The 12,449-nt window shown below is 48.5% G+C and overlaps 4 protein-coding genes across 4 annotated transcripts; 2 read left to right on the top strand and 2 right to left on the bottom strand.

The window, feature by feature from the left end:
- Positions 1 to 1,587: 1,587 nt before the first annotated feature.
- Positions 1,588 to 5,794, top strand: N7508_000599 (Urea carboxylase; the record flags this gene model as incomplete). Its single annotated transcript, XM_058458684.1, has 2 exons — positions 1,588 to 5,613; positions 5,669 to 5,794. 2 exons carry the CDS (start codon positions 1,588 to 1,590, stop codon positions 5,792 to 5,794), a joined length of 4,152 nt encoding a protein of 1,383 aa, XP_058324906.1.
- A 328-nt stretch (positions 5,795 to 6,122) lies between these two features.
- N7508_000598 (uncharacterized protein) lies at positions 6,123 to 7,950 on the bottom strand (the record flags this gene model as incomplete). Its single annotated transcript, XM_058458683.1, has 2 exons — positions 6,123 to 7,686; positions 7,754 to 7,950. The coding sequence occupies 2 exons, from the start codon at positions 7,948 to 7,950 to the stop codon at positions 6,123 to 6,125; spliced, it is 1,761 nt and encodes a 586-aa protein (XP_058324905.1).
- Positions 7,951 to 9,736: 1,786 nt separating this feature from the next.
- Positions 9,737 to 11,059, top strand: N7508_000597 (uncharacterized protein; the record flags this gene model as incomplete). The annotated part of the gene is made up of 1 exon (XM_058458682.1): positions 9,737 to 11,059. One exon carries the CDS (start codon positions 9,737 to 9,739, stop codon positions 11,057 to 11,059), a length of 1,323 nt encoding a protein of 440 aa, XP_058324904.1.
- A 22-nt stretch (positions 11,060 to 11,081) lies between these two features.
- Positions 11,082 to 11,934, bottom strand: N7508_000596 (Gfo/Idh/MocA family protein; the record flags this gene model as incomplete). The annotated part of the gene is given in 4 exon segments (XM_058458681.1): positions 11,082 to 11,087; positions 11,099 to 11,333; positions 11,379 to 11,748; positions 11,796 to 11,934. 4 exon segments carry the CDS (start codon positions 11,932 to 11,934, stop codon positions 11,082 to 11,084), a joined length of 750 nt encoding a protein of 249 aa, XP_058324903.1.
- Positions 11,935 to 12,449: the final 515 nt, after the last annotated feature.

The raw sequence follows: 12,449 nt of genomic DNA, 5'->3' as shown, positions 1-12,449 counted from the left end.
AACGCGGCCCACGCTCATTTGTAAATTCCATGACGGATTCATGTCTTGATATCGGACAGCATCGGAGGGATCGTAGACTCATATAGAGTAATTAGAAGGTATATAGATCCCGCTTTATCTATCTAAGATGTGAAAGATTGATATATCCACACTTCTTCTATCTCCTCTTCTTATTGGTCAGTCTATACTCCTTGAACTTGATATCGATGCTTTGGCTGATGAACGATGGTATAGATCCTTACAATGACACAAGCATACTCAATCAGAGGCGAGGAGCAGCCTCTGACTATTCCTCAATGGCGCGAGTTACAAAAAACTGTTTCCAAGCCAACTCACATCTTATCGCTGCTTGAGCGAGCACGACCCAACACATCAAATGCATGGATCTCATTGGCAACACCGGCACAAATCATCACACAATGGGAGAGAATCACAGCGCTTCGATCAGAGGGGAAAGACCTCCCATTATTCGGCGTGCCATTCGCTGCCAAGGATAACATCGATGCCGCTGGCTTTTGCACCACAGCCGCATGCCCAACTTTTGGCACTGAGCCCGTCGCAGCCGATTCAACAGTTGTGCAACGACTGAAATCACAAGGAGCCATTATAATTGGCAAGACCAACCTGGACCAATTCGCCACAGGGCTCGTCGGCACGCGGTCACCATTTGGCTCCGTTGCCAATTCATTCAATCCAAGCCGAGTCAGCGGTGGTAGCAGCTCTGGTAGTAGCGTGGTGGTTGCCCAGGGACTTGTTCCTTTCTCCCTTGGTACTGATACAGCGGGTTCAGGCCGTATCCCTGCTGGCTTGAATAATCTTGTTGGACTCAAGCCCACGCGGGGAGCTTTGAGCGCATATGGTGTGGTACCAGCATGCCGCTCCCTTGATTGTGTTTCCATCTTCGCCTTGACTTTGGATGATGCAGACCTCGTCATGAAACTGGCTGAGGGATATGATACCCAAGATTCTTACTCGAGAGATCGGGCCAGCTGTGCGACTGGTAAGTCTCCTCGAGGTGCCTTGCCCTCCCAACCGAAGCTGGCTATCTGCTCCAACCCTGAGTGGTACGGCACGACTGAGCAGATTGAACCATACCAAGTGGCATTGACTAAGGCCCAAGGACTGGGGTGGAAGCTGGAGCCGGTTGATTTTACCCCACTCTTCTCTCTTGCAAACCTTCTGTATGAAGGCCCTTGGGTTGCCGAGCGATACGCTGCTATCGACAACTTTATTCGCTCGGTGCCAGCCGAGGCCATGGATCCCGTTGTCCGAGGGATCATCATGAAAGCAGAGAAGTTTTCTGCTGCAGATCTCTTTGCCTGCGAGTACAATCGCCAGGACCTGTCCCGTGAGATCGAAAAGATATTCGGGCAGTACGATGCGTTACTAGTACCCACGGCTCCCACATTCCCTTCAATGCAAAATCTCATCGATGAACCCGTCGCAGCGAATAGTCAGTTGGGTAGATATACCAATTTCGTGAACTTCCTGGATTGGTCTGCATTGGCGATTCCCGCTGGCTGGAGAGCAGACGGTCTTCCATTTGGTATCACGCTGATTGGAGGTGCGTGGGAAGAACCGCGATTGATGAAGCTCGCTCGGCGATGGATGACTGATTCTCCACGAACTCTGGGAGCGACGAGCGTGGAGTATCAAGAGATTTGGGCCGAGCCTCCTGTGCCTGTCTCTGCCAATTCGACGCAGCTGGCTGTAGTCGGTGCTCATCTCTCTGGCTTCCCCCTGAACAAGGATTTGGTCTCGCGCGGCGCTACCTTTGCCACTGCCACTGTCACAGCACAGTGCTATCAGTTATTTGCCCTGCATACGACAAGCCCAGTTTCCAAGCCTGGTTTGAAAAGGGTCAGCGACGGTGGCGATTCAATTGAAGTGGAGGTTTGGAACATGCCGCTTGATATGATGGGCAGCTTCCTCGGTACTCTTGCAGCGCCCTTAGGCCTTGGGTCCATTGAATTACAAGATGGCCGATGGGTTCACGGGTTTATATGTGAGCCTACTGGCTTCGAGAATGCAAAAGACGTGACTAACTTCGGCGGATGGCGAGGATACACCCAGTACCTTACCAGCTCTACCGCCGAATCGTCGCGAGCTGCATCTCCTACGCCTGCAACCAGCGTCGGCGAGAAGCGTATCACGAAGGTCCTTGTTGCAAACCGCGGTGAGATTGCCTTACGTATCATTCGAACACTGCGCGATATGAAGATTTCGTCTGTAGCAATCTATTCAAGTGACGATGCTCGCGCGCCACATGTTGCTGCGGCGGAAGTAGCACTTCCTTTGGTTGGAAACACGATATCCGAAACGTATTTGAATGGCAAGCAGATTCTGGACTTGGCCATCGAAGCTGAGGCTGATGCCATCATTCCTGGATATGGCTTCCTATCAGAAAATGCCGAGTTTGCTGCCGCTATTGAAGCTGCAGGGTTGGTCTGGGTTGGTCCAACTCCAGATCAAATGAGAGATTTGGGCCTGAAGCACTGTGCGCGTGATATCGCTATTACAGCTGGTATTCCTGTCGTACCCGGAAGCAAGGGTTTGGTCACAAGTCTTAAGGATGCGCTGGCAGAATCAGAGAAAATCGGCTATCCAGTGATGGTGAAGAGCACTGCTGGCGGAGGTGGAATCGGCCTTCAGCGGTGCGCCGATGTTGATGCACTCCGAGAAGCATTTGATAGTGTTCGTCGTTTGGGACAGGCAAACTTCGGCGACGATGGCGTTTTCATCGAGCATTTTATTGATCGGGCCCGACATATTGAAGTCCAGGTTCTCGGTGATGGCGCTGGTAGAGTCATTTGTGCTGGCGAGCGCGATTGCTCATTACAGCGTCGAAATCAGAAGGTCATCGAAGAATCCCCAGCTACTTTCGTCTCAGCCAAGGTTCGAGCTGACATGCGTCGTGCTGCTGCTTCTTTGGCCACCGCTTTGCAATACCGCAATGTTGGCACCGTCGAATTCATCTTCGACATAGATACCGAAAACTTCCATTTCTTGGAGATGAATACGCGTCTCCAGGTCGAGCACCCAGTGACCGAAGCCGTCACGGGCCTTGACCTTGTCGAATGTATGATGCGCATTGCTATGAATGACTGCACCGCTCTTTTCCCCCAGCAAATCAACGAGATTCCGGTCTCCGGTGCAGCGATTGAGGCTCGTGTCTATGCGGAAAGCCCCCTTCAAAAATTTCGGCCTTCTCCAGGAAAGCTTTTGAACGTTGAATTCCCAACCGATGTCCGCATTGATACTTGGGTCAGTTCGGGCCAGAAGCTCTCGTCATCCTTTGATCCAATGATCGCAAAGATCATTGCTTATGGTGATAACCGTCATGCAGCTCTTCAAAAGCTCTCGGAAGCTTTGGCCAGGACAGTCATTACTGGCGTGGAAACGAATCTGAAGTACTTGCAGCAAATCGTTGCTTGGGAGCCATTCAACTCTGGATGCTTCACCATTGGATCGCTCAATTCATTCCCATACAAAGTCCAAGTCGTCGAGATCATTGATGCTGGGTCCAACACTGCTGTGCAGGACTTCCCTGGCCGTCAAGGTCTTTGGCACATCGGTGTTCCGCCCTCCGGCCCAATGGATTCGTACTCATTTCGTCTCGCCAACAGAATAGTTGGTAATGACGAGAATGCTGCGGGTCTTGAGTGTTCGATTCAAGGGCCAACTTTATTGTTCCATTCCCCAACCACCATTGCTGTTGTTGGTGCTGATGCCCCTATATCTGTCGAAGGGGAGAGAAAGAAGCCAGGCGTTGCGATCAGCATTGCAGCTGGACAGAAACTTTCCATCGGAACAGCCAAAAATGGTTCACGAGTTTATCTTGCCGTTCGAGGAGGATTTAAAGTCCCTGAAGTCCTGGGCAGCCGTTCGACATTTGCGATAGGTCGCTTCGGAGGACACAATGGACGCAGTCTCCGAATTGGTGATCTTTTACTATTGTCGGCTGTTGTAGAAGAGGGAGTTCCATTACTAAACGCCCCAATAGTTTCTCTGCCGATACCTGAAACCAGAGAATGGATCGTGGGTGCGATCCCTGGGCCACATGGTAGCCCGACTCACTTCACACAGGACGGGCTTCAAGAGTTGTTCAACGGTGAATGGACTGTCCACTACAACAGCAATCGGCTTGGAGTCCGTCTCACAGGGCCTCGTCCAGAATGGGCACGGAGAACTGGTGGTGATGCTGGCCTGCATCCCTCCAACATCCACGACAGCCCTTACTCAATTGGAAATGTGAGCTTCACAGGTGACGAAGCAGTGGTTTTGACAGCAGATGGTCCAAGTCTGGGAGGATTTGTCGCGTTCGCAACGGTTGCGGAGGCGGAGATGTGGAAGTTTGGTCAGATGCGACCAGGAGATCGACTTCGATTGCACCCTATTTCTCTTGATGATGCGCAGGAACTTGCGCGGGCTCTTGAGCATTCAATTGATACCCTCAGCCCGCTGTCAACAGCAGATATCATGAAACCAGATTCTGCTGCTGTCTCCAGTTCAGTCGTGAAAGATATCTCTGAGGCCGGCCGCTTCATTCGTTGCTGCCAAGCAGGTGATCGTGCATTGCTACTTGATTTTGGCACCCAAGATAACTTCACGCTCAGACAAACATTTCACATCATGAGTTTCATTGAGAAGCACCGAGTCTCTCCAATTCCCGGTGTCGAGGAGCTCACGTCAGGAGTACGAAGCCTTCATATTCGCCTGAAAGCAGGTTTCTCACTACACCAAGTTCTTGACGCGCTAGTCGATCATGAGCTTTCTCTAGGGAGTGAACTCCCCTCTCGACTACCCTCGCGTATCGTGCATATGCCCCTTGTTTTCAACGACGAGAGAAGCCGCAGTGCCATTACCCGCTATAGTTCGACCATTCGCTCCTCGGCACCGTATCTGCCTAGCAACATTGAGTTTTTGCAGAAGCTGAACGGACTTGACAGCCCTAATCGTGTGAAAAGCAATCTCTACGAAGGCGCGTTCCTCGTATTGGGTCTTGGTGATGTGTATCAAGGGTCTCCCTGTGCTGTACCCCTGGATCCACGTCATCGACTCTTCGGAACGAAGTATAACCCATCCCGTTCCTTTACTCCTCGAGGTGCTGTCGGTATTGCTGGTCAATACTTATGCATTTATGCGACCGACTCACCTGGCGGGTATCAGCTCGTCGGTAGGACCGTCCAAATCTGGGATGAGTTTCATAAGCCCGGACTGGGCGACAAGACACCATGGACGTTCTCACTTTTGGATCAGATTCGCTTCTACCCTATCACTGAAGAAGAACTTTCCGTAGCGGAGGCCGATGGAACTGCCAGTGATCTCATCAAAGTCTCCAGCACGGAACTAAATCTCAATGAATATGAGAGGTGGCTGGGAGAGAAAGAGGAGGACATCACTGCTGTTCGGGAGCAACGATTAAAGGCAATGTATGAGGCTGATTTCTTCGATGATCTGCTCAAGCCATACGACGCTATCGTAATGCGGCCCAGTAGGGACCAAGAGAGTGACGAAGATATTTCTGGAGAGCGAGTGAAGGCACTTTTGCCTGGGAGATGTTTCCGTTGCGCTGTCAAGGAGGGAGACAAAGTTGTAGCAGGGGATCCTCTAGTGAGTACAATGTCAGACGACATTAATGGCAAGGCCCCAAGCTAATGATAGTTAGATCTGGATCGAGTCCAACAAAATGGAGGTCAAGATCTGTGCACCTGTCAGTGGGAAATGTGTGAGACTGCTAGCCGCTGAGGGAGACATCCTTGAGCCCAGTGATGATGTTGTGATCATTCAATAGGAAAGATCGTGTTGAAAAAAAAAAGATATTCATAAGTCTTAAGTCCGTTCACTCTTCCAATATAGACAACTACAATTCGAGGCAATCAAAAATAACCAAAAAAGAGACCCAAAAGGAGGAAGAAAATGACACTGAAACAACATACTCGCTTCGAGGCTTATGTGTAGCGACTTTGGATCATTCATCATGAGCACCATATAAACACTAATGACCCTGGTTGCACCATGTCATGCTTCGAAATAGTTCGTTATTCGTTATCTTTGAAATGAACCCCCCAAGGGAAGAATATAGAAGCAGCCTGCGCAGACCAGTGAAGTACACGAGCTCGCTAAGGATCCCGGAATGTTGCTGCCTTCAAAGCAGCCAAATCCCCAACTTCCTCATGAAGCATTCGAAGTGCTTCGCGAGCAAATGGAGCAGCGGATGCGCGGACCTGCAGGACCCAGCGAAGCTTTTCAAGCTGTTCAACGTATCCCGCTGCTTCATCTACTTCGGGGCTTGTTGCCCACAGAAGACCGGCAAAGGCACCAATTAAAGCCACCTGGGCTGCTGCTGCAAAGCCCCAAAATGATTGAATGTGTTCTGGCTGGAAAGATTCGATCAGATTCATCGCCGACGTCAGTCGGGCACGGGCTGCGGTTCGGATCGCCGCACGAAGAGAAGGAGCTGTATCGGGCGTCAGAGCACGTAGTAATGCGCGGTGCATGGTCAGCTCTGCTGCCATATGTGAGAGATGCAAGGCGCCGTTTGTCGATAATCGTAATGAGGGTGTGGATTCCAGTTGGAGGTTGGTAGGAACTGCCACATACCATTCGCGCAACTCCATCGCCAAGGGTTTCGCCAAGGTCATCGCACCTGATGGTCCAATCCGCTCAAGTAGTCCGCTTTTTTTCGTTGCACCAATTGAACAGAATGTGGACACGATCCGACTAAAGATCTTGGTCAATTCAATAATTTGCAGGAATGCCGCCCTACCAGCGCCTCCGTCCACATCTGCGTCCCCATTTTGCTCTTCACTGCTCGCGTCCTCAGGAAAGTCATTAAGTGTACACGGGGCAACATCCCAGTCACTTATCCCTTCGTTTTCGTCAATTTGTGCAGGAATGAGGGATGGGCGACCGTGCACAAGAACCCCCCATTTATCCTGCAAGTATAACGCCCAGGCTAATCTTCGTCGTAGACCTTTCTCCCAATCTGGGATCTTCCAATCCGTACAGTCAGTATGAATTCCTAATGTCTGCCCTAGTGATAAAAGCTGAGCGGGAAGAGTGCTATGGGAAGATCTCATTCTTTGCAGTAATAACAGACCAGCCTGCAATGTAGAGAGCTTGGGCCGCTTCAAATCGTCGTCCATGGCTCGCATTGCTAGGTTTTCCAAAGCTTCAGCATCTGGCGTTCGATTGGTCGTAGCAAGAACCCGATCAAAGAGCTTCCAGTCTAATGCAACAAGGTAGACGGCAGCGAGAAGCGGTGGTGAAAATTCGCGATAGGACCGATCATATTTTTCCAGGAAAACGCCCTTGTCCAAAATCGGGAACGTGCGATGCATGATGCGGAAATAAAGGTTTACCAAGGTCGGCCCCAGCGGACGTATCGATTCCTCAATGCGGTCTAGGTCGGCGATGCGTTGCATCTCAGAAGCCGAGTCCTTGTCAGGGTAGGTAATAAATGCGGCGGATTGATTCACACGTCGGGGATAACATCTCTCCTGGTCAGTGAAAGAGATGGCCGATGGCCGCAAATCAAGGAGTTCAGGTTCATGATAGCTCGCCGGACCAATATACTCAGAATGAAGATGAAGCTCTAGACCCAGTGTGCCCTCTAGTCGTGAATTTATTAGATCTGTCGGGGTTTTATCTTCAACAGAGCCCACAGTGGATGGCGTTAATGAGCTGCGATGTCTTTTTGTCCTTTGTTTGGGGTCAGCTAAGAAAAGTCCTGCGAGATATCCAAACATACTTGGATTCTGCAGAGCTTGATGACTTCATGACCCTTTTCCGTGGCTGTGGACCCTGCAGAAATGTGCATTCAAGTCCATTCAGGCTGCAGAATATGCAGTTGGCTTTCTCAGGTTCCCGTATACATCGCGACTTGCGATGACGACAGCGATCGCACGGGCGTCGCATAGGCTGGTCCGCCAATCCGGACGCCGACATTTAAGATCAGCTCTTATGTTCTTGTTTAGGCGGATATACCCTGGGTACGAGATCATCCACTCATTGGTCTGGGTTACTTGAATGGATAAGCTGATGTTGACATTGAGTCGCGCACGTCCCCATTTGGTTGAACAAATGCCGGTGCTTACGTGATCGTGTATAGTTTTCTTGATTAGAGGCGCGATGATTGTGAAAAATTGAGATATGTTGGTAGTATGCTAGGCTAATAGACAATTAATGTTCTAATAAGGCTTTGAGAAGCCTTGACAGCTTTTTTAAGTACTATTGAACATATATTAAGTACCAAGCCTCTTATACCGTGATTGTCACCATAGAACCTTTTCCCAACCAGAATATCTCTTTTACTGGGTGGGATCTTATATCTGCCTTAAGCCTAGTTTCTGAATTTACAGGTTTGAGTTAGAGCAAGCCCCTGGAGGTGTCTTTGTCGGAATAATCTTGGAAGAGCCAGAGTTGAGAAAAGAGGGCATGGAGCTCCTGCCACTCGTTTATTCCAGAACAATGTTCTCACTCGGACGATGAGAGAGAAGGGAATTATAAATTCCGAAGGACTATGATTCTGATTGCAATCGTAGAGAAGATGACGGGAAGGGCATGGATATCACCGAGGATGATTTGCAGGCTGAGCATGTGGACTTGATAGATCCATAATCCAATAGCTACGTTGAGATGGAGAATGGATTTGCATAAAGAAGATTCTGCCGAAGAGGAGCAGCTTTAGTATTCCACCAGGTACTGAATGACACTTCTGGTTTTTCCTCCAGCAAAGGAGTGGACACCAGAGCAGAGGCCACTGCAGCTGCTCTTGCTGCAGCCAACCAAGTCCTTGAAGTGAGTATATATACTGCTTCGTTTATTACTTAAGCTTTACTTGAGTTTTACTTTGGTCGCCTTGGTCTAATTTTATTTTGGCCTCTCTTCAGCCTCTCCTTTTATAACCCACAAAGAGCACTACGGCTTGCTTATTAGACAATGAGTCACGTTAGTAATGAGTCACTTTAGTCACTAGATCCAACTGGTAGTGTATTCAGAATCTCACTTTTTCTTTACCCTTGAGGAATCTTAACCAGGTCAAATGACCAAGGCCGGTGATTGTTCACTTTTTACAGAACGCCCCAATCGCGAAGCCTAACCCAATAACTATAAGATATAGGCAAGCGAACGTAGCTTATCCAGAAGTAAGGTTGCACGAAAACAGTCAGTGACTTACAGGGTCTTGGTAGCAGAGTCCTAGACAAGATTGTCAGAGTTGCTGAGCCGAGAGATGATGCCCACGTTGTTCGGTTTTCTAACATCGAGTTAGTCGGTTCCCATGATAAAGTGTTTATTGTAAACGCCTATTCAAACATCTTCTGAAACTCTGTTCTGATAAGAGTTCGTTCATCCTCCTTGAAATTTCAGAATGCAAAGATGTCTCCAGAAAGGTCACTTAGAAAATGAGAGAAAGGTACTACGTGATTGGGTCAGATGTGATAGCCTTGTGGAAAACACCAAATAATGCATAGGAAAACCTTTACTAGGTTCTCTCTTTCTGAAAAACATCAAATGAGTAAAGTCTGAAACAGGTCAACTGAAGAATCGGAAGTATGAAAAAACGCGAATCGGGTCCGTGCACGACCAACATCACCCCTTGGCGTCGATTTGCGCCAACTCCGACTGCACATTTCCCAATCCAGTTTTGACATAATGCAAGATCAAGAATCGATCTGATCCATATTTCTATCCAAAATTACAACCAAAACGGCGGACGCAAATGCAATTCCCAATGCGTCTCTCAGCCGCGCTTTACTCAGCAAATCACGCCTGGCTGGGAAGCTTGAAATCAGCCCAATTACAGCGTATCGCGCGTGCCACAGGTATCCAGTCTTCTGGAACGAAGGGTGTGCTTGTCGAGCGGATTGCCACGGAGCTGAACTTGCAGCATACCACTGCCGGATGTTTACCCCCGACTTCTAGCAAGAGAAAGAGCAAGCCAGTGGGGCTATCACCATCAAGCACCAATGATGATATGCAATTTAAACAACAACGACCATGGAGCATCCTCAGCATCGACATGGGAATCCAGAATCTCGCATTCGCTCATTTGCGAATTCCCAGCTCTTCCGAATCTGCTCCAGCTTCTCTGGACTCAGATCATCCTCCAACATTAGAGTTAACGGCATGGCATAAACTCGCCGTTTCAGAAATATCAAATCTAAACCTCATACCCAAAACTTCAGAAAACCTATCAACAACATCAGAAACAACGCTCCCTATTGCCAAAGCCCAATCAAAAGACAGCGAGAAAGAGAAAGAAAATTACACACCATCTCTATATGCTCAAAACGCCTACAAACTAATAACATCTCTTTTGGAAGCGTACAACCCAACCCACATCCTAATTGAGCGTCAGCGTTTCCGATCTGGTGGTGGAAGCGCAGTGCAAGAATGGACGCTGCGCGTTGGTGTCTTTGAGGGCATGCTGTATGCCATTCTCCATGCGTTGCGGGAGGAAAGGGGTGGCAGTTTGCAAAATGTTGTTGTCCAGGGTATTGAACCGAGAAGGGTGGTTCGGTACTGGCTTGAAGGCGGCACCAAGAGAGATGCCGATGAGAAAGGAGAAGATAGCAAGGCGAAAAAGCTCACGGCAAGAGATATCAAAAAGGCGAAAATTGATCTTGTTGCTCACTGGCTTTCGTCTGCCCGGAAACATCAAAACGCAGCAAGTGGTGAAGGTGAAGTTGAAGTTTGTACGACGAAACCTGGCTCATTGGCGGACACCAAGATCGTGCTGGCAGATTCATCTGAGTCCCCTATTCTGCAGAATATTTCCGCTGGATACCTCCGGAAATGGTTGGACCAGGCGACTAGGAAGTCCAAGACGACAAAAACAAAGACAAAAGACCGGACTATCGTGACCGAGTCTCCCTGTATCGCTTCTATCGCACAGGGCATGGCTCTTACACCCACAACTGCAGCTATAGATCCCGGAAAGCTGGACGACCTAGCGGACTGTCTCCTTCAAGGCGTGACATGGGTTGAGTGGCAGGTCATGCGGGAGCGGATTGCGAAAGAGGGGATAGAGGCATTAAAATCGATACCCGAATAAATGGAGTTGGATTTACTAGATATCAAGCCTTGTACATACATAGGCATTTGTACGGGCGAGAGCTCGACAATCAATGGCGTTCAAGCCATTGGCAAATCTGATACTCTCCACGAGCACCATTGTATTTTCCATCTTCTGCCATAAAACAATGCCGCTCTCTGTCCTTCCAGCCATAGCATCCTCTCCCACATCATCTTGCTCGTAGAAAAAGCCCTTGCCCAATTTCCAGATCGCCAAGTACTCAGGATTAGACCCGGCGATTCCACCGATGGAACTGCTTCCATCAGATCACTCAATGCGACAACATGATTTTGCTGACCTATAACAGTAGCTTGATGTACAAATAGCTTCAGCATTCATGTCCCGATAGTTCATGATGATGCTGGTAATTTCATCGGTTCCGTTGCAGAAACTCATACTTGATAGCGCTTCTGGCTTCTGGCATTTCTCAAATTCCGGTAAACAGCCTTTCAATATGATATCGGCCCAGGTTAGGGTATAGACGCCGATATCAAGGAGCACACCAGCCACGAGTGCCGGATCTGCGGATCTCGAGGCAGGGGGCAGCTTTGAAAGAGACATCTCAAGTACAAAGTCAACGAAGACTCGAGATATATCTCCAATCACTTTTTTCTCATGAAGTATGGACTGCAGCTCAGTGATAGCTGGGAAGAATCGTGTCCAGATGGCTATGTATCATGTTGGAAAGTAGCTATAAACCAATGAGGTAGCTAACATGCTTCCACCAACAAAGCTCCCATCTTGCGAGATGCTTCAATCAGAATGCGATTCGGATCGACATTTAAAGCGAAAGGCTTTTCACAAAGTAGATTTATACGAGCATTAATCGCATTCAGTGCAATCTTGAAATGCATCAAATGCGGTGTATGATGTATACGATCTCAACCTTCTCATCTTTAATAAAACCTTCGTATCTGTCATAAATATTTGGTGATTACTCGTCTTTGCAACAAATTCTGATGCTTTGGTGACAGATGATGAACCGATAGCCCGGCCGACATGCTTGACTGGTGAACCTGGTCTTTCTAGTACAAAATTTGACACAAACCATGAAGAGATCAGTCCAGAACCTGTTGGTTTAGTTTATCTTCTCCTGCTAGATTCATGTATGGCTGCGATAATTGATGGGGATAGAAGTTCAAGTTGGACTGAAGTGAAATTTGAAAGAAGGTCAATGGTCCTGAGGTGGATCATATCGAATGTCAGGTGGTCAAGATGGGAACCGTTAGATACAGTAGACACATGGTTGAATACAAGATTTTCACTTAGAACACCCACATAGAACTTCGATATTTCCAAAGTGAAAAGAGACATGTTTGTCATTTTCTAGGGCCATTTTGATATCTGTTACTATGTAATAGAAGGACCT

The sequence above is a fragment of the Penicillium antarcticum genome (genome assembly GCF_028974205.1).
Source record: "Penicillium antarcticum strain IBT 31339 chromosome Unknown utg000001l_segment0_segment0, whole genome shotgun sequence".
Classification (NCBI taxonomy): domain Eukaryota; kingdom Fungi; phylum Ascomycota; class Eurotiomycetes; order Eurotiales; family Aspergillaceae; genus Penicillium; species Penicillium antarcticum.
Note: the sequence above shows the minus strand (reverse complement) of the source record. Positions and strands in the feature narration are given on the sequence as shown.